The sequence below is a fragment of the Miscanthus floridulus genome, chromosome 7 (genome assembly GCF_019320115.1).
Source record: "Miscanthus floridulus cultivar M001 chromosome 7, ASM1932011v1, whole genome shotgun sequence".
NCBI classification, from domain to species: Eukaryota; Viridiplantae; Streptophyta; class Magnoliopsida; order Poales; family Poaceae; genus Miscanthus; species Miscanthus floridulus.
In genome coordinates, this window is record NC_089586.1 from 99222986 (window position 1) to 99241257 (window position 18272).

At 47.4% G+C, this 18272-nt stretch overlaps 1 protein-coding gene and 1 long non-coding RNA gene across 2 annotated transcripts; both read right to left on the reverse strand.

Moving 5' to 3' along the window:
• Positions 1-5960: 5960 nt before the first annotated feature.
• LOC136463940 (vacuolar iron transporter homolog 2-like) lies at positions 5961-6636 on the reverse strand. Its single transcript, XM_066462912.1, has one exon. The coding sequence runs from the start codon at positions 6634-6636 to the stop codon at positions 5965-5967; it is 672 nt and encodes a 223-aa protein (XP_066319009.1). The 3' UTR covers positions 5961-5964.
• A 9069-nt stretch (positions 6637-15705) lies between these two features.
• Positions 15706-17516, reverse strand: LOC136467416 (uncharacterized). Its single transcript, XR_010761563.1, has 3 exons — positions 16527-17516; positions 16364-16408; positions 15706-16076 (listed from the first exon to the last, which is right to left on the reverse strand). It is a non-coding gene; the product is annotated as an uncharacterized lncRNA (long non-coding RNA).
• Between the last annotated feature and the right edge of the window lie 756 nt (positions 17517-18272).

An 18272-nucleotide genomic window follows, 5' to 3' on the forward strand; every position in this document is an offset into this window, starting at 1 on the left:
TAACTCCACCTTTTTTCTTGGAATGGAATTTGTGGAGCTGAAGGTGTTTGGTAATGCAGAGCTAGAGCGGAGCTGAAAAACATGAGTGGAGCAGTCCCAAACACCCCCAATAATAATATTCATTATTCAAGAACTGTAGTATGTGTGTATATTTGATACCAAATTAAGATCCATATATCCAGATAGTTTAATTTAACGATAGCCGGTAGCTCACAAATGGAAAATGAAACATCACGCGTGGTTGTAGCTTGACTGGCCCTCAGCGCGCGCGCCATTGGCACATCGCACGACGACCTTCGCAGCCACCGGCCAGTTTCGCAATCGACAGTTCACCTGATCGCGCTTTGTCCTTGTCTCCGATCCTAGTCGTCCTTCCACGACAAGTCGCCAAGACTTTTCTTCAAGATTTGTAGTTGGCATGATACATACTAATAGGTAGTAGAAGATCGATTGAACTTCATCCCTTGGCCTCGTGCATGATTTCTAATTTCATTTAGGTATATGTTGTTGTTTTATTTTTCTAGTCAGGGTTGTCGTCATTTAATTAGCATCTTAGATTGTTAGCCCGTTAGGGTTCTAAACTTCTAATTTCATATTAGCATCATCTGCTTATTTAAGACAATCATCATAATAGTTATTTTACTACATTTTAGTTTAAATTAAATAAGTTTTTTTTTGCATGTTATTAAATAAGTTAAGGGTACGTTTGATAAGTTCCCCACTCCGTAATTCTGAGCTCCAACTTCTTTATTCTCTACTAGACTAATTTCTGGTGGAATAATTAAGGTGGGAAGCAGGTGGAAGTGATTTTAGTAGCGATTTGACGAGTAGCTCTTTTTTAGCTCATAGTGTAAATAGAGAAGCCATTCTTGCTATATCCCTACTACTCTCTCCGTCCCTAAATAACTGTCATTCTCGTTTTTCGGAAAATAACTTTGACTAATTTTATATAAAAAATATTAATATTTATGATACATAATTAATATCATTAGATAGATCGTTCAATCTATTTTCATAATAAATTTATTTAGAGATACAAATGTTGCACGTATTTTCTATAAATTTAGTCAAACTTTTTGCCAAAAAACAAAAAGCAACAGTTATTGATGGACGGATGGAGTAGAATTTAGGTGTATTTATTATCGGTTTAATCCTTTTGGAGCAGTTCACACACAAAATCTAGAGCAACCAGCGCTCCTAACTCTTAAGGCTGTCCCAATGATATATTAATGATAGTTTGCATCTCTACTATTTATTAACCTGCTAACTAAGCAAAATGCTGACGTGTCGGTCTAATTAACGAAGAAAGAAAAGAAATTTTGATGAAACCGTTTAACCTGCCCGTGAAACTATGCACTACATAAACTGCGAAATTAGCGTTGGGAGGAAACTAGCAGCGTCTATGCTGTGGGCCCAAGATGGGATTGCTCCTGCGATGGGATTTCTCGCCGCCGATGACCCTTCCGCGTTCGTCGCTGCCACGCAGGAAACGAGCAGGACGCCGCTGCCGTCGCCCAGGCAGCAGGCCGCGCCGCCGTCGCGCTTGCCGCTGCAAAGGCCGCCGTCACGCGAGTCGCCGCTGTCGTGCCTCCGCGGCCGCGATGGTCGTGCCTCCGCGCCGGTCGTGCCTTCGCGCCCGAGATGGTTGCGCCTCCACGCCCACGCAGGCCGCGCCTCCGCCTAGCCCCGCTCGTCGTTGGCCCATCGCCTCACCGGCGACCAGCGGCCTCCGCGCCGCGCAGGCTGCGGATCCCCTCCGGTCGTGCCTCCGCGCCCACGCCGGCCACACCTCCGCCCAGTCGCGCTCGTCGTTGGCCCATCGCCTCACCGGCGACCAGCGGCCTCTGCGCCGCAAAGACTGCGGTTCCGCGCCGGTCGTGCGTCCGCGTCCGAGATGGTCGCGCCTCCGCGCTGCCGCCATGCGCGGGCCGCGCCTCCGTCCAGCCGTGCTCATCGTTCGCCCCTCGCCTCACGGCGACCAGCGGCCTCCGCTCCCTCACCCTGTCACATGCTCTACTTGTTCTGGTTCGTAAGGAAGAAGAGAAGATGTAGTTTTTTTTTTTTTGATTCCCAGAGAAGATGCAGTCGGAGGAGGAAGATGGGGTTGACAGAGAGAAAGAGAAAAGAAACATTTATTAGACGAAGACCCGTGCACTATGAGAGATAGTTTTCATCTCTGGTTTCCGGATGACGTGGCTGTGACATGGCTGTTATAGAAAGCGTGCGTAGTTTTCAGCAATTGGATTACCCTTACTAGTAGTACTATATGCTTTAATTAGCAAAATTTCCATGCATTTGCACTAGCGATACTCGTGCTAATAATAATGATGAGGTAGCTATTTTATTGTATTTAATTAGAATTGGTCCGCCTAAATCAAATAAATTTAAGATCTATAATGAACGCTAGTGCAATAAAGAATTAAGAGTTTTTAAATTTATGAGCAACACCTAAACTTGTCGAGGGATACACTTAAGTCAGTAAAAACTTTGAAAACACATTTATGAGTTCCTAAACCTGTAAGGGCCCCTTTGGAATACATGAATGGAAAACGCACGAATAGGAAATGTATAGGAATTTCTTAGGATTGCAACCGCAAAACATATGAATGGAAAACATAGGAAACTCGTATGAGTAGGTGTTTGATGGGCATAGAAAATTTAGAGAAATAGGAATCATAGGATTGGTTTAAACTAACAATGTGACAACATGTCGATCAGCACACCAGCAGAAGCATTGATTTGATCCTTTCACAATCATTTGCCTCGTTTCTATGCGTGAGCCAATGAAACAAAGATGTTTCAGTGAATGTATTTTTCCCATAAAACACTACAAAAATGGTGGACTTCTCCTAGTATTTTTAAGTAGTAATAAAAACACTATCACTAGTCATAGTACATTGAAATCTCACTAGGAGGCATTTAGTAGAAAAAAGTTATACTAAATTTTGAATACTAAAACACTAAGAAAAATCCACCTCACTAGAAGATGTCCAAAATTATGGCTGTGAAAATCCCGTGAGAACATAGGGTACCAACAATATTTCCTATAAAAAACGCTGCGGCATTGCCGCAGCACAGGACGTATGGACCAGTCCATTTAGATGTAGCATAAATATGTAGTTGAGTTGAGGCCATGTCTAGTTTTTTAAAAAGTAACAACGTGCTATGAGTTTTTTTAGATGTCTGGCATGGAGTTAATTGAAACGCGACAAGTAGCTAGTATAGTATTCAGAAGCAAAAGCGCACTATACTCAGTGCGAGCAGTGTCATATACTCCGTATTACAAACTATGGGATTTAAGCGTGTACAAGTACAAATCCATATATACATATATATTAGAAAAGGCTTGATTGGTAGCAAGCAAGTAGCATTATGATTTAGATTAAGGAAATGGTCATATCACCAAAGTTTATAATAGACCATTCCTAAATCTATATACATTTGGTTTTATATCAGGGAATATGTACAGCAAAAGATCCTGATATACTTTGCTTAGCAGGGTTATATTTATACCAAAAGGAGCTGCTAAACATTGTAAACTGGATTATGTAAATCAGCAGGGTCTGTTTGTAATAATCCATGCCTTGAATGACCTTTTCATATGAAAACAAAGTAGACATCTATATAGCAGTTTAATATGTTTTAAATGGTACGGGCAAATAAATTCTTAAGATATTAGAATATATTATACCTTAGTATTGTCTCCGTCCTTGCGAACTAGCGTTGTTTCTTCACTTTATTTTCTTGCTCACGTTCTTCGTGTTCATCATTTGTTCCCTCCTAAAACAAAACGCTTGTTATATAGGCACAGTGTAATATATAAATCTTCTTAATTTATTTTAGGTTGGAAGTAAGAAAAATAGTGTCGAGTATCAATATTAGGGATATCCAAAGCAAGGAAGTTAGCGCTAACTTCTTCAGATGGATCGAGACGTATTAAAAGGTCTCGTCCGACCCAAGGCCGCGGGCTCCGTCTCACCCGACCCCGAGGCCGCGGACTCCACCTCACTCGACCCCTTGGGTGTGGGCTCCGTCTCGCCAGACCCTAAGGACGCGGGCTTCGCCTCGCCCGACCCCTTGGGTGCGGGCTCCGTCTCGCCCGATCCCAAGGACACGAGTTCCGTCTCGCCCAAGGCCGCGGGTTCCGTCTCGCCCGACCTCGAGGCCACGGGCTCCGTCTCACCCGACCCCTTGGATGCGGGCTCCGTCTCACCCGACCCTAAGGCCGCGAGCTCGTCTCACCTGACGTCGAGGCCGAGAGCTCCGTCTCGCCTGACCCCTTGGGTGCGGGCTCCGTCTCGCCCAACCCTAAGGGCACGGGTTCTGTCTCGTCCAAGGTCGCGGGCTTCGTCTCGCCCGACCTCGAGGACGTGGGTTCCGCCTCGTTTGACGGGGACCCATACCGCCGCCAACCACTCTAGGTCCAGGCATATGGGCCTATTTCAAAACTCTGACGCCAGGGAAGAGGCTGACACGCCTCGATGTAACCCGTGGCCATGACGGACGATACCTAGGGATTCACATCAAGAACAGTGTCGGGCATGCCGGTACTGTTCTACCTAACCCTCGTATGGACGTTGACAGGCACGTCAGTTCACCACGACGTCCGTCGGGACGGAGTGGAACGCCATGACCAACAGATGACGCCTGCGCATGGCGCCACTGACGAACAGAACTGCGATATTGAGCCATCCTTGTTGACATCTACAGGATCAGTGGGACCCGCGTGATGCAGAAGAAGGACCTGGCTACCCTGGAAGCCTTCTTCTCTCTCTCGTTCTTCTCCTTTTTCCTCCTCTGTAACCCGCGCTTTCCCTTCGCCTATAAAAGAGGAAGCAGGGCGCCCCACGCTGGGAGATCTGGACACAAGAGCACGACACGAGCACACGACTGAGCGGCAAGCGAGCTCTCAGCACCCGTTCACTCCTTCCACAAGAGACTTGGGATCCTCTCCCTCTCTCGCCTGTTTGTAACCCCTACTACAAACCAAGTGCCGGTAACACGAGCAGCAGCGAACTAGACGTAGGGACGTTCCGCCCGAACCAGTATAAACCCTTGTGTCCTCCGAGCACACCATCCGAGCTAGACGCGCAAATACAAATTTACTCGTCGGTGGTCCGAAAACACCGACAAATAGTATGGCATGGAATAAGTACCTGTTTGTCATACTTTGTCTTCTTAAAGGCCCTTTTGTTGGACGTATCCTTTTCATTCCAAACCCTGAAATGTTATTTTATACAGATAAAAAAATATGTTTCTTCAAAAATTACGTATCCGCCGGGGAGGAGGCGGATCTCGAGCCCATGGCCGACGAATCTCGAGCGCTCGTAACGCTCGGCGGGATCTGGCGGAAACGTAGGGCAGGCATCGTGCGGAGGCACAGGGGCCAGCAGGTGGGGAGGATGGTGGCCGGCGGTGGGGAGTGGCGTGGTCGGCATGGCTGGGTGAAGGTGGGCGAGGAAAGAGGGGCGAGGTGGGATTGGGAGGGGAGCTCGAGACCGACAGGCATAGGGCGGAGACGGATGACGCACCAGAGGTGAACTGAGGTGCTAGCCAAGGTGGCTAGTGGACATGATATTCCGCCGCTAATGGGCTAAACAGGCTACCATCTCTACGGTGGCTCTGTAGAACTTGGGTGTAGAAGATAGGCACCCAACCAAACAGCACGTTCACAAAACAAATTGAAGCTCAATGCGGCATTCCAATCCGGTTCATCAGAAAAGAAAAGAAGACTTGAGCTGCAATATGCACACAAATCAGTTCATTGCCATTTGGCACTATGATTTCCGAGCCCGAACAGGGACACGTTATTATACTAGCTCTCTCTACTCAGTGGAACTATAATGATGTGATCGATGTATTGCAAGTGCGTGACAGGCGATACCACTAGACTCCATCATGTGCCCATCGTCGTATAGCGATCACTTATTGTTTACTCGATCGAACACTGCGGACACATGTGATTTATGCGGACGCGACGTGCGTCTTGAACGCCAAGCTGAAGAGCCTGAGGACCGCGAACGTGGCTGCCATGGCCAGCCAGCCACCCAGGAGCACGCGGAGCCCGGAGCGGACGATGTTGGCGCCGCCCAGGTACGCGCCCGCGGCGCCGAACCCGGCCAGGCCCAGGCTGCTGGCCGCGCACACCGCCGCCACCCTGACCGCCCAGGGCCGCACGAAGGCGCCCGACAGCAGCGGCAGCGCCGCGCCCACCGCGAACGCCAGCGCCGACGCGGCCGCGGCCTTCGTCGGGCTCGGCAGCCCCTCCTCGTCTCCGCCGCGGCCTTCGCTGCTGCTGTCGTCGCTGCCGCCGCGCTCCGAGTGCGCCACCTCGATGTCGTACTGCGCGTAGACGGACACGAACTCGCCGACGGCCATGCTGCAGGCGCCGGCCACGAGCCCCGCCAGGCCCGACACCAGCATCTCCCGCGCGCCGTCGTTGGCGGCGCCCACGCCGATCATGAGGGACGCCACGGACACCAGCCCGTCGTTGGCGCCCAGGGCGGCGGCGCGGAGCCACTGCGCGCGGGCCAGGTAGTCGACGCCGTGGGCCGCCGCCGCTGCCTCGACGTTGGCCTCTCCGTGTTTCGGCTTGGAGGGGAACTTAGGGGCGTCGGAGCTGAGGTTGGGAGCCATGGATGGAACGGAAGCGCGGATCGAGCTGCAGGGGGCGATGTGATGGGAAAAGGAGCAGTTGCAAATGGAGATGGCTATCCGAGCGTGGATGCCACACGCTTGGGTCGGAAGCGGTACTTATAGGATGAGCGCCACGGTTTTTGGGATCAATATCGGCATATCGCTTGTGCGACGAGGTGCCCTTATGAAGTTCTGGACAGGTCTGTTCGCTGACATCGATAAGGAACGGCTGGAGGAAGGCGCGTCCACCATGTTGAGGCTTGCGAGAAAGAGAGAGAGATTTTAGCTGATCAGCAAAGGCGTAACATGGAGCCGGGAGGCTGCCGCGGTGCTGCGTCAAGCCTGAATGTTTCTCTTTGAATGTCTTCCTGATTGATATCACTTAGTTGTTCTGTAATAAGTTTTAAACTCAGTTCTGAATTAGGAGGTGAGCTGGTTACGCTGGTCCTTTTGGTCGGTTTAAGGTTCAGTTCGCGATTGCTAGTCGGTTTCTAGACATGCTTACGTATCTGCTGCTCTCATATTGTGTAAAAAAATATCGCTTGTGCGAGCCACACGCCAGCCTGTAAAAAAATACCGCATCACCGGCGTCCAAGTGAGACCAGATCAGCCGTGACGAAGTCGCGATCCACTAAAACTTCGGACGGGATCGTGGCATGCAACTGCGAATGACCAGCCGATTGTGGCCTGCAACTGCAACGCTACAAATTAAAAAAAAAAACCTTAGCTGCAGTTGTTAACAGGCTGTTGTGTCTTACGGAGACAAGCTAGTAGCAAGAAAATGAACAAACTAAAAACAACACTGCCGTCCAGAACTTGCAAAGCTCAAACAATAAATTATTGCACAATGATTTTATCAATGAATACCTATTATTGCGTGACAGTGATATTGCATAGGCAAGAAAACTAAAGTCACACACTGCTGCTGTCCTGCTCACCTGAGACTAGGGCGCGTTTGGTTCCCTTTCGAGGGCAGCCAGGATTGCACGAGCCAGCCAGGCCCCTAGCAGCCAAGCTGAGCGCGTGCGTGCGGCCTTGTTTGGTTCCCATGATGCACAGACGTCAGAGCGGTGTCAGCCTCGCAAACGGACGCCGCGCGCGCGTGCTTGCACCACCGCGGCCAGGCTCGATTGGAACGGACGAAAATCTCGTACGTGGAGAGACAGGCCCAGCAGCTCCTTTTGCACCGGACCAGCCTGGCTAGAACGCGCGTGCACCCAACCAATCACGTGTGGCTTGCATCAGGTGAGCCTGGCTGGCCCTCGTACATGGAACCAAACGCGCACGGGCCCTAGGAAAAGCGGGCTCGAGCTGCTGCTATTGCACTGATGCTGAATGAAAACAGAGCTGGAGCTGCTACTGATACGGCGCTACTTATCAGCCAACACAAGCCTGCAAGCCAAGCTGCACCTGTTAGTTGAACTCCACTAACAGGTCCAACGGTTTATTGGGTCCTTGGATCTGCGTCCTGATCGAGGACGTCCAACCCTAATATGATTGGTGGATCCCTGTCGCACAGCACTATAACAAGAGAGGTGGGGATCAGGGCTCGAATAATGAGGTTGACCGGAGCCGTCGTGACCCACAACCAGAAAACCTAACCCAATCTAAAGAGGATGCTGCCAGCGACGGGAAGACCCACTGACTTCGCCGCCACCAACCGGACTCGCCTCTACATCGTCACTGGACCTCGCCACCACTACGCTGGACTCCACTGCGCCGAGCTGCCACGACACCGGCGTCCACGCGCGCTGCGGTGCCATGGACCGAATGATGACCTAGTGCGAGGTACATCAACAGTTCCCCCATCTAAGTAAGTTGCTTACCCCTGATCTACGGTTCAGAGGTACTATGTTTCTTACAATGGTATCAGAGACAAGGTTGCCACTGTGTAGATCAAGTATGGGGTAGAGCATTGAAAAGAAATCAAAGAAAGAACAAGGGTTCGATCTGTTTCGAATTAAAACCCTAACCCTAACCGGGTAAAAGAAAATAGAAAAGAGACCGGGAGGTGGCGGGCGTCACTGACTGCCGGTCACCACCGCCACTACGCGGGGAAAGGTGCCGCACCGCCGTCTTCGCCGGCGCGTGGCAAGAAAAGAACAGAGCCCGTTCGGATCCGAGAAGAGAAGAGAAAGGGGTCTCGGCACTCCAAGCCGAACCCTAACCCAGGAAGCACTCGCTGGGGAAGATAAATAGTGACTCCAGTGAGTCAAACCATAACCTAATCAGGAAAGAAATCGAGATGCAGAGAGTTCAACCGAACCCTAACCCGTCGGTGAAGAAGAACACTAATCCCTAACCCTAACGGGGTGAAGGAAAGAACAAAAGAGAGGGATTCGGCCTAGAAGAGAATCAAAGCCGAACCCTAAACCCGTGAAGACCCTCTGGGGAAGAAGAACAGTGGGTCGGATTCCGAACCCTAACCCTAGATCTAAACCCTAATCCCCAACACCGGTTCGGATAAGAGAAGTAGAATCCAAATCCAAAAGAAGAAGGGGGCGGGGAAGAAGAGAAAAGGGACCTACCTCGTCGTGCGTCGGGCTGACCCTTCGTCGGCGCAGGAGAAGAAGGCTGAGCCGGGGGAGCTGTTTTGCCCGGGCTCGGCCAAGGGGGCACCGCGGCCAGGCCGCTCGACGGCGGCGCGCTCACCCGCTGGGGAGCGCGCACGCCGGCAAGGGGGCCAGCGACGACGCCATGGCTGTCTGCTTCACCGCTTTGCTCGCTCGGTGCGCTGCGTGTCTGAGAGAGAAAGGCAGAGGAGAAAGAAAGGAATGGGGCTAGGGTTTTTCGGCCGATGTGGCCGAGTGGGTTTTTGATCCCGCGAAGCCTACGCTCGACCGTCGGATGAGATTCGACGGTGAGGTTTCAACGGGGCCGCTCTCAGCCTAGGCGGGCGAGCGCGCCGGACTGCTTTGCTGGCCCAGGCCCAGGTTGCGGCCTGGGTTAGCGCAGCGCACGCGTGCGCGAGTGAAAGGGCAAAGCTAGGCCGGGCCACTGTGCGAGTTCCGGCCCAAGATCAGTTTTTTTCTTTTTTTTCCAGTAATTGCTTATTTATGGAAAATGAAAAAAAATAGCTCAAAGAAAATAGAAAAAGTAAATTTTTTGCTGCTAAAGAAATTGTTTATTCTCCAGTTATTTAATTTTCCTCTATGGGTAAAACTCAAGAAATTGAGTATACGTTTTCCGCTGCTAAAGAAATTATTTATTCTCCAGTTATTTTGAGCCAACGTGATATTTAATTGGAGAAAAATAGATTTTGACATGATTAGTATGATGTTATTATTTTCTGACCAACGTTGTTAATAACAATATCGTAATTTTAATGATTTTATACATTAATTCTATTTCTGTCCAACGGTGATGTAGAATTAGTGTATAAAAACAGTTGTATGTTTTAATTTTGACCAACGTTGGAATCAAGGCATGCAATTGTTGTTATTTTTTTATGTTAAGAAAAAGATTGACATGGCCTTCATCTTGGCTGAGGTGGACTGGGTAGTCACCTCACCGTGTTCCATTGAGCCTGTGGCACCGGTGAGGAAGACAAACGAGGCTGATACCGCTTGGGCAACTAAAGAGAGGGATTTTGAATCCCAAAAGATGTCTTATAACTTTGAGCATAGGAAGTGGGTTACTACCAACAAAAAAATGTTTGACTATGATAAAGAACGTGATTAAGCCTGCAATTGTGGGCTTAATCCTAGAGTGTGACTCGGTCACCGAGTACCTCGATAGAATAAAGAGTCAGTTCACTAGTTCTTCAAAGATATATGCTACCCAGCTGATAAAGCAACTAGTGACAGAGAGTTACTCTATAAATGGTGGCATAAGAGAGCGCACGATGCGTCGTCGAAATTATAGCACTGTCGTTTAGGACATATTTCAAAGGAGAAAATAGAAAGACTAGTTAAGAATAATATTCTTCCTCCATTAGAGCTCTCAGATTTAAAATAATACAGAGAATACATAAAAGGAAAGTATGTAAAGAAAATTAAGAGAGATGCCAAATGAAACGTAGGAATTTTACAGATTATTCACACAGACATCTGTGGTCAATTTCCTGTAAAGAGTGTGGATGTTTATGATTCATTCATAACATTCATAGATGATTACTCCCATTATGGCTACATTTATCTAATCAAAGAAAGAACAGAAGCATTGGATAAATTTAAGATATTTAAGGCAGAAGTTGAAAACCAACACAATTTAAACATTAAGATAGTTAGGTCAGACCGTGGGGGAGTACTACGGTCGGCATACCCCATATGGCCAAGTTCCTGGACCTTTTGCAAGGTTCTTACACGAGAATGATATAGTAGCCCAGTATTCTACACCGGACAAACCTCAGCAGAATGAAGTAGCTGAAAGACGCAATCGTACCCTGATGGATATGGTGCGCAGTATGATAAGTTACTCCACCTTACCGTTGAGCCTATAGACGGAGGCGTTAAAAACCGCCATTTATATTCTCAATAGAGTACCAAGTAAGTCGGTGCCCAAAATACCGTATGAGTTGTGGACTAGAAGAGTACCCTCACTATACAACTTACGTGTGGGGGGAGTCCTGCTGAGGCTAAAGTATTTAACCTAAACATTGGAAAGCTAGATCCCAAAACAGTAAGTTGCCATTTCATTGGCTACCCAGAAAAGTCAAAAGGTTTTCGTTTCTACTGTCCAGAGAGACATACAAAGTTTGTGAAAACGAGACACGTTGTCTTCCTAGAGGATGAAATGATGAGGGGGAGTATGGTAGCTCGAGAAATTGACCTTGAAGAGAAGCAGGTGTATGCGCCCACTCCAATGATTCATGAGCCATTTTTCTCACTACCTGTTGTCGCTGCACCGACAATGCAAGATACTGTGGTGCCAGCACCTGTTGTTATTTCTCCTGTGACAACAATGAATGACAATGAGGAACCTTTGATCTAGGATCCTATAGAACCTATTGCCACACATGAGGAGGAGCAACAACAACCTCAAACAGAAGATGTGCCAAATATGGAGGCCCCTAGAATGTCTCAAAGAGTTAGAAAATCAGCTATTCCTGTTGACTATGAAGTATACAACACTGAGGAATTTCAAATGGAGGATGATCCCACCTCATTTGAAGAAGTCATGAGAAGTGATCATTCATCAAAGTGGCTTGAGGCCATGGAAGATGAAATGAAATCTATGAATGCCAATAAAGTTTGGGACTTGAAAATAATTCCTAAAGGAGCCAAAACAGTAGGCTGTAAATAGGTCTACAAAAACAAAACTTGACTCTCAAGGGAATATAGAGAGATATAAAGCGCGATTTATGGCAAAAGGCTTTATGCAAAGAGAAGGAATTGATTACAATGAGACCTTTTCTGTAGTCTCATGTAAGGATTCCTTCAGAATCATAATGACATTAGTGGCACATTACGATTTAGAATTACATCATATGGATGTAAAGACGACATTTCTCAACGGGGACTTGGAGAAAAATGTTTATATGACACAACCAAAAGGTTTTGTCATAGAAGAAAAAGAACGAATGGGATGCCGCCTAAAGAAATCCATTTATGGATTAAAACAAGCTTCAAGATAGTGGTACTTGAAGTTTGATCAGACAATAAGGAATTTTGGGTTTAAAGAAAATATAGAGGATAATTGTGTCTATGCAACGTTTAAGAATGGAAAGTTTATCTTCCTTGTCCTGTATGTGGATGATCTCTTACTTGCTAGTAGTGATGTAAGTCTACTACTAAAGACAAAGAAGTTTTTGTCCTCAAAATTTGATATGAAAAATCTTGGTGAAGCTTCGTTCATTCTAGGGATCGAGATTCACCGAGATAGAAGTAAAGGGGTGTTAAGACTGTCACAAAAGGCATACATAGAAAAGATCTTAAAGAAATTCAGCATGCACAAATATAGTCCCTCACCTGCTCCTATAGTCAAGGGCGACAGATATGGGGATTTTTAATGCCCCAGGAACCAGTATGAGATCGATCAAATAAAAACGGTTTTATATGCTTTAGCTATCGGAAGCTTGCAATATGCTCAAGTATGTACGCGCCTTGACTTGGCATTTGTTACCGGGTTACTTGACAGATTCCAGAGCAATTCTGGAATAGAACACAGGAAAATGATAAAGAAAATCTTGTGTTATTTACAAGGAACGAAAAGCCTCATGATGACGTATAGAAGATCAGATTCACTCCATATAGTGGGATATTCTTATTCTGATTATGCGGGAGATGATAGAAAATCCACGTCTAGATATGTATTCACTCTCGCAGGGGGAGCTATTTCATGGAAAAGCTCAAAGCAAACCGTCACTATATTGTCCATAATGTATGTCGACTTTGTAGCGTGTTATAAGACAACGGGGCAGATGAACTGGTTAAAGAAGTTCATACCCGGTTTGAAGGTGGCTGACGACATCTATAGACCACTTAAGTTATACTACGATAATAATTTGACAGTACAGTATGCTCACAACAATAAGTCAAGTGGTGCTGCCAAACACATTGACATAAAGTATTATGTTGTGAAAGATAAAGTCTGGGATCATGTCATAAGTCTTGAGCATATAAGTACCGAAAAGATGCTCGCGGATCCATTTACAAAAGGCTTACCATCCAACGTGTTCAGAAAACATGTAGCTAGCATGGGTTTAAGGGAAAGCCTAAAATTTCTGGACAAAAGAAGGTCTAAAGTTAAGTATCTATTTTAGAACAGAGTGGTGTGTTGTAGCTGTTAAATCTATCGACAATTGACCGTGATAATGAAACATGCTCTATGTGCTAATCTGTAATGGAATGAGCAAAAGTAAATAATATGAAATTGAAAGATGGTAGTGAGTCCAACCCTAATATGGTTAGTGGGTCCCTGTCGCACAGCACTATAAGAAGAAAGGTGGGGATCAGGGCTCGAATAACGAGGTTGACCGGAGCCGCCGTGACCCACCAACAGAAAACCTAACCCGATCTAAAGAGGGTGCTGCCAGCGACGGGAAGACCCACTGACTTCGCCGCCACCAACCGGACTCGCCTCTGCATCGCCACTGGACCTCGCCACCACTACGCTGGACTCCACTACGCAAAGCTGCCACTGGACCGAATGATGACCTAGTGCGAGGTACATCAACAGTTTCCGATCTAAATAAGTTGCTTACCCCTGATCTACGGCGTCATGGACCGAATGATGATCTAGTGCGAGGTACATCAACAGTTTTTCAATCTAAATAAGTTGTTTACCCCTGATCTACGGTTCAGAGGTAGTATGTTTCTTACAGCACCTACGTATTGAAGTTGCCACGAAATAGCTGCTGTCCCTCTGCTCCTGCTGCTACTGGATTCCACCCGCTAGCGCCACCACACAACGAGCAGCGAAGCTGCAAAGCACGAACGGAACACAGGAGGGGCCCGGGCTGTGGTGCTGCACGCCGCCGAGCAGAAAACACGGACGAGCAGGCCACCTAGGCCCCACGGGCAGGCACCGCTCTGGCTGGCTACGACTGTGCTCGAGCAGGCAGGCCAGGCCGCTGGGCGACTGGCGCCGCGGCTCTGCCTGGGAGCGGATGGGCCCCGAGGACCAAGGGCGAGCGCCGCTCTTGAGACTTGAGAGCGCGCACGGCGTCTGAGTACGGCGTGGGTCTGCTCAGTGCTCACGCACCCGATCCGCAAACAACGAACAGGGATCAAGCGCTCCTGACTGCCACGAACAGAGAACGGCCTGCACCAAAAATTGAATGAAACTCGATCAAAACCGCATGGTTCGTTCCCAAACTTTGCATAGATAATCACAACGAAGTTGTCGAGCTGCTCCTAGAAGATCATGGCCCGATTCAACCTCAAACTCTGAGAAATTCAGATCACATGCAAGAACACAAGTTCTCTCCGCAAAAACGAAATTTGGATCGATTTTCGAGCTCGTGCAAAAATAGTTCGATTTACTAGAAACTTTAGAGCCAAAACTCTAAACAAGTGGTCTAAAATTAGTTCTAAATTTTAGCCCGACTTATATTAGAGCTTTAGAGCTCACAAGTGAACTAAAATGCTCTTAAACTTTTTAGAACTCTAAAGTTTAGAGGAGGGGATCCCAACAGGCCCTAATCCTCTACTAATCCTAATTACAACAGGTTATCATTTTGCAAAAGCTTGTAGCGCCATCCCACTTCATGCGCCTCACAAGTCACGTCAGCAGTTCCGTGCCAATGGTTGAATTCCGTTAACACGGTTGGCCTTGGCTCTAACAGATAATGATGCCAACACACAATTGGCACCTCGCCGCCTGGATCATCAAGCAAGTTGTTAGAGAAATACAAAACATATTTCACGTTTAGATAACGCTATAAGCAAATGGTTTAATATTTAATTTTTGTCTTCTCTACCAATAAGACCTAAAAGAAAATTATTTCTGCAAATAGATCTCCAGAAGAGAGAGGATACTTAGAGTTAGGTTATACCTCTCGTGATACCTAAAATAGATCTTCCATATAGGTATTCTGTTGAGATGGGTCTGCTGTTCGAGACAGCTCTACTCTCGCCTCTCACTTAGGAACGGTCGTGAAACTTGTGGGAGCTGATCGCACTGCTTTTCTCAGCAACGATCTGTTCTATCGTAACGAAGTCATAACAAGCAAACATGGTACGAGTAGAAAATTTCGGGATATGGATTGCAAAAGGTGCATGGCGTCGCTTTATTCTGATTGCCGTTTCTTCGAAGGAAGGCACAAGAACAGAAGAGAATGCTGAGAAGATGAGAGGTGATCTCCTGGTTGGATCTCGAACAGTCGGCATCGAAATATGGAACGAATAAATAACATGCAAAAACCGGGACAGATCACAAGACATATTAATGTAGGAGAAGCTAAACGAAGCAACAACGTTCCAAGAATTCATATTTAAGTTGATGCATTTCGGTTCCAGGGCATAAAAATTACTAGGCAGGCAGGCGCGCTAAGCCGCGCCCGTATTGGCTGCATAGGCCTATAGCTGTTTGTGCTTTGTGAAGTCTGAAGTGATACTCTTGCATCTCTAGGGCAAGGTAAACAACAACGACGGGATGGTATTCGTTAATTTAGATATGTACAGCAGAGTGAACTCAAATATACATTAGTAATTCGTTATGGGTACATAAATGTATATGCTTTCAGAAAAAAACAGAAAACAGTTTGCAAATATTCGAAATGGTTACAAAAAGTACAGATGCTTGGTATGTTGTGTGGATTGTAAGAAAACAATGGCCCCATTCGCTTCGCTGAAAAAAGCCGAAACACCGTTCCGACTGATTTATTGTGAGAGAAAAACCCTGTTCCGCTGAAAAAAACAAGCTGAAAAGCACGGATTATAAGACAAGCGAATAGCAGCTGGACCCTCATCTCCAAATTAGTTCAGCAAGAATGAAGCTACTGTTGATGCATGACCTTTGTGCTCTCCGAATGTTCTCCCTTCAATCTCTTCGTCCAACTGTATTTTAGATACACTTGTGAATTGGCTTGTAAAGCAATTAAAATTGTTGGTCAATGAAAATTTGGGATGAGCATTTCAAGCCAATTAGAAATAATTTCAACATCAGTAAGGTTGCCACTGACAATAGATATAATCTAAACATCAGAGGGGATGATCTCAAAATAGGGCATAATAGTCTTTGAATGATAGAACCAAGAGTGACGCCTTCTGCAAATTAGAGGCATTTCATTCTTTCTCCTATAACAGATGGACTGAGCCTCAACTAACAGAATTAAAGTACTCACCTGCAAGTATTTAGAGTTGATCTCACTGCTACTGAATATGAATCTCTGTTGAACAGGGAGAGGTCGTAGTTAGGAGGGAAGCAACATAGGGGTCAACACGGACTCACCAATTCTGCTCATATAGAAGAATATAACAGCATTAACAAACAAAAACATGCAGTACCTTGAGAAGGAAATTTTCTTGTTAAAAGAGACTTATCAAGTCTGTTGTGCCACGTGCACAAGGTAAACAAAGATTTGGTGCAAAAAACTGAACTACAAAAAAATGAAGGTCAGAACAACGCTAATAAGAATATATATGGTGTGTGAAAGTAGCGCTACTCACGCATATTTGGTGTGTGAAAGTACACATAAAGGTATTGTGACACAGTATAACTTGAAAACAAAAATAAACTTTTGCCATAAATTAGTCATTTCATTGTTAGAAAAATTATCCAAGATACAATCGACGCAAGAAAAAGAGTGTAAGGGCCTATTTGGATCCTATCAATTGAAACCAATGTCTAAAGAATGTTTTCCATTTCATTATTAGATTCCTAATCTCTCAATTCCTTGGAAGCAAACAGACCTTAAGTAGTAATATTTGAAGAACATCTCTCTCCTTGGCATCCAATCTCTGTTGGGCGGAATACCAATTACAGACATGCAGGAAACATAATCAAGGATGCATAGAATGCAGATCCAATTAACATCCTAAGGTAACTAGTTGGCAATTCCAAAGCTAAACTCAAAGGATGCACTGAAAATCCATTTACTTAAAGAACGATGGTAAGGTATGAGGTATGACAGTGAGCAATAAAACGAATTGGATCGTAGCAGAGTACATGTTGTCCAGAATGGCAGGTCAGTGTCATGTGCGATCAACAAGTATTACAACACCCTTTCTAAAGATTTCCAAACGGGCCAGTTGAAACGGGCTGGCACGAGCCCGGTGCGAAAAAGCCCGGCCCTAGCCCGCCCCAGCCGTGCCCGTGCCTGGCCCGTCCCGGTGCCGTGCCCGTGCCTGGGCCGAGGAGTCGGCCCGTAGTGCCGGCCCGGGCACGGCCCGTTCCAACGGGCGGCACGGCTCAGGCACGGCTCTGGGGCGCCGGCGGGGCTGCGGTATATAAGCCACCCGCCGCGGCCGCCCCCCCCCCCCACCATCCAAACCCTAGCTCATTCGCCTGCTCTCGTCTCCCTCGCGCCGCTCTCGTCTCGCTCGTCGCTCTCGCCCGCTGTCGTCTCGCTCCTCGCTCTCGCCTGATCGTCGCCTCGTTCCCCTGCTCTGTCGTGTCCATGGCGTTCTCCGGCGGGTAAGGGGTCAGATCTGGTGGGTTCCGTCCTCAATCTCCCTGCTTTCCCTCTCTGCCCTCAATCTCCCTCTTCTCTCTCAGATCTGGTGGTTCCTGCCTTCAATCTCCATCTGTTCCCTTGTTCTTCATCTCTGAAAGTCGATTGAGACTCGTTCTTAGCATCCTCGACGCATCTCTGTCTTCTGTCCGTCGTTCTCATCGCCGGCCGCCGCCACCTCTGGGGCTCCGGTCTCCGTTGAGGTACTGGGGGTGTGCATCCGGTCCATCTCATCGTCGTTTCCGGCGCTCCGACTCTAGAGGTAAGGGTAATCCCCTACCATAATCCCCTACCCTAACCCTAATCCCCTACCCTAACCGTCTTTTTCTGTTGTTGATTGATGCAGCCGTCGAGGAACCAGAGACGGCAAAGATGGCCCTAGGCGTAGGCGACGCCGATGAAGGGGAGTTTGATCACTTCCAGAACGACGAGCTGCGGATGTGCGTATTAGCCGGGGATGATGAGGAGGACGATGTCCGCGAGGACTGCGTCGAGCTATTTGGGCGGTCTGCTGCTGATCCCCTTCCCTATGACCAAGATGCGGTCCCGGTCCACGGGGAAGGGGCCGATCCCGATGCCG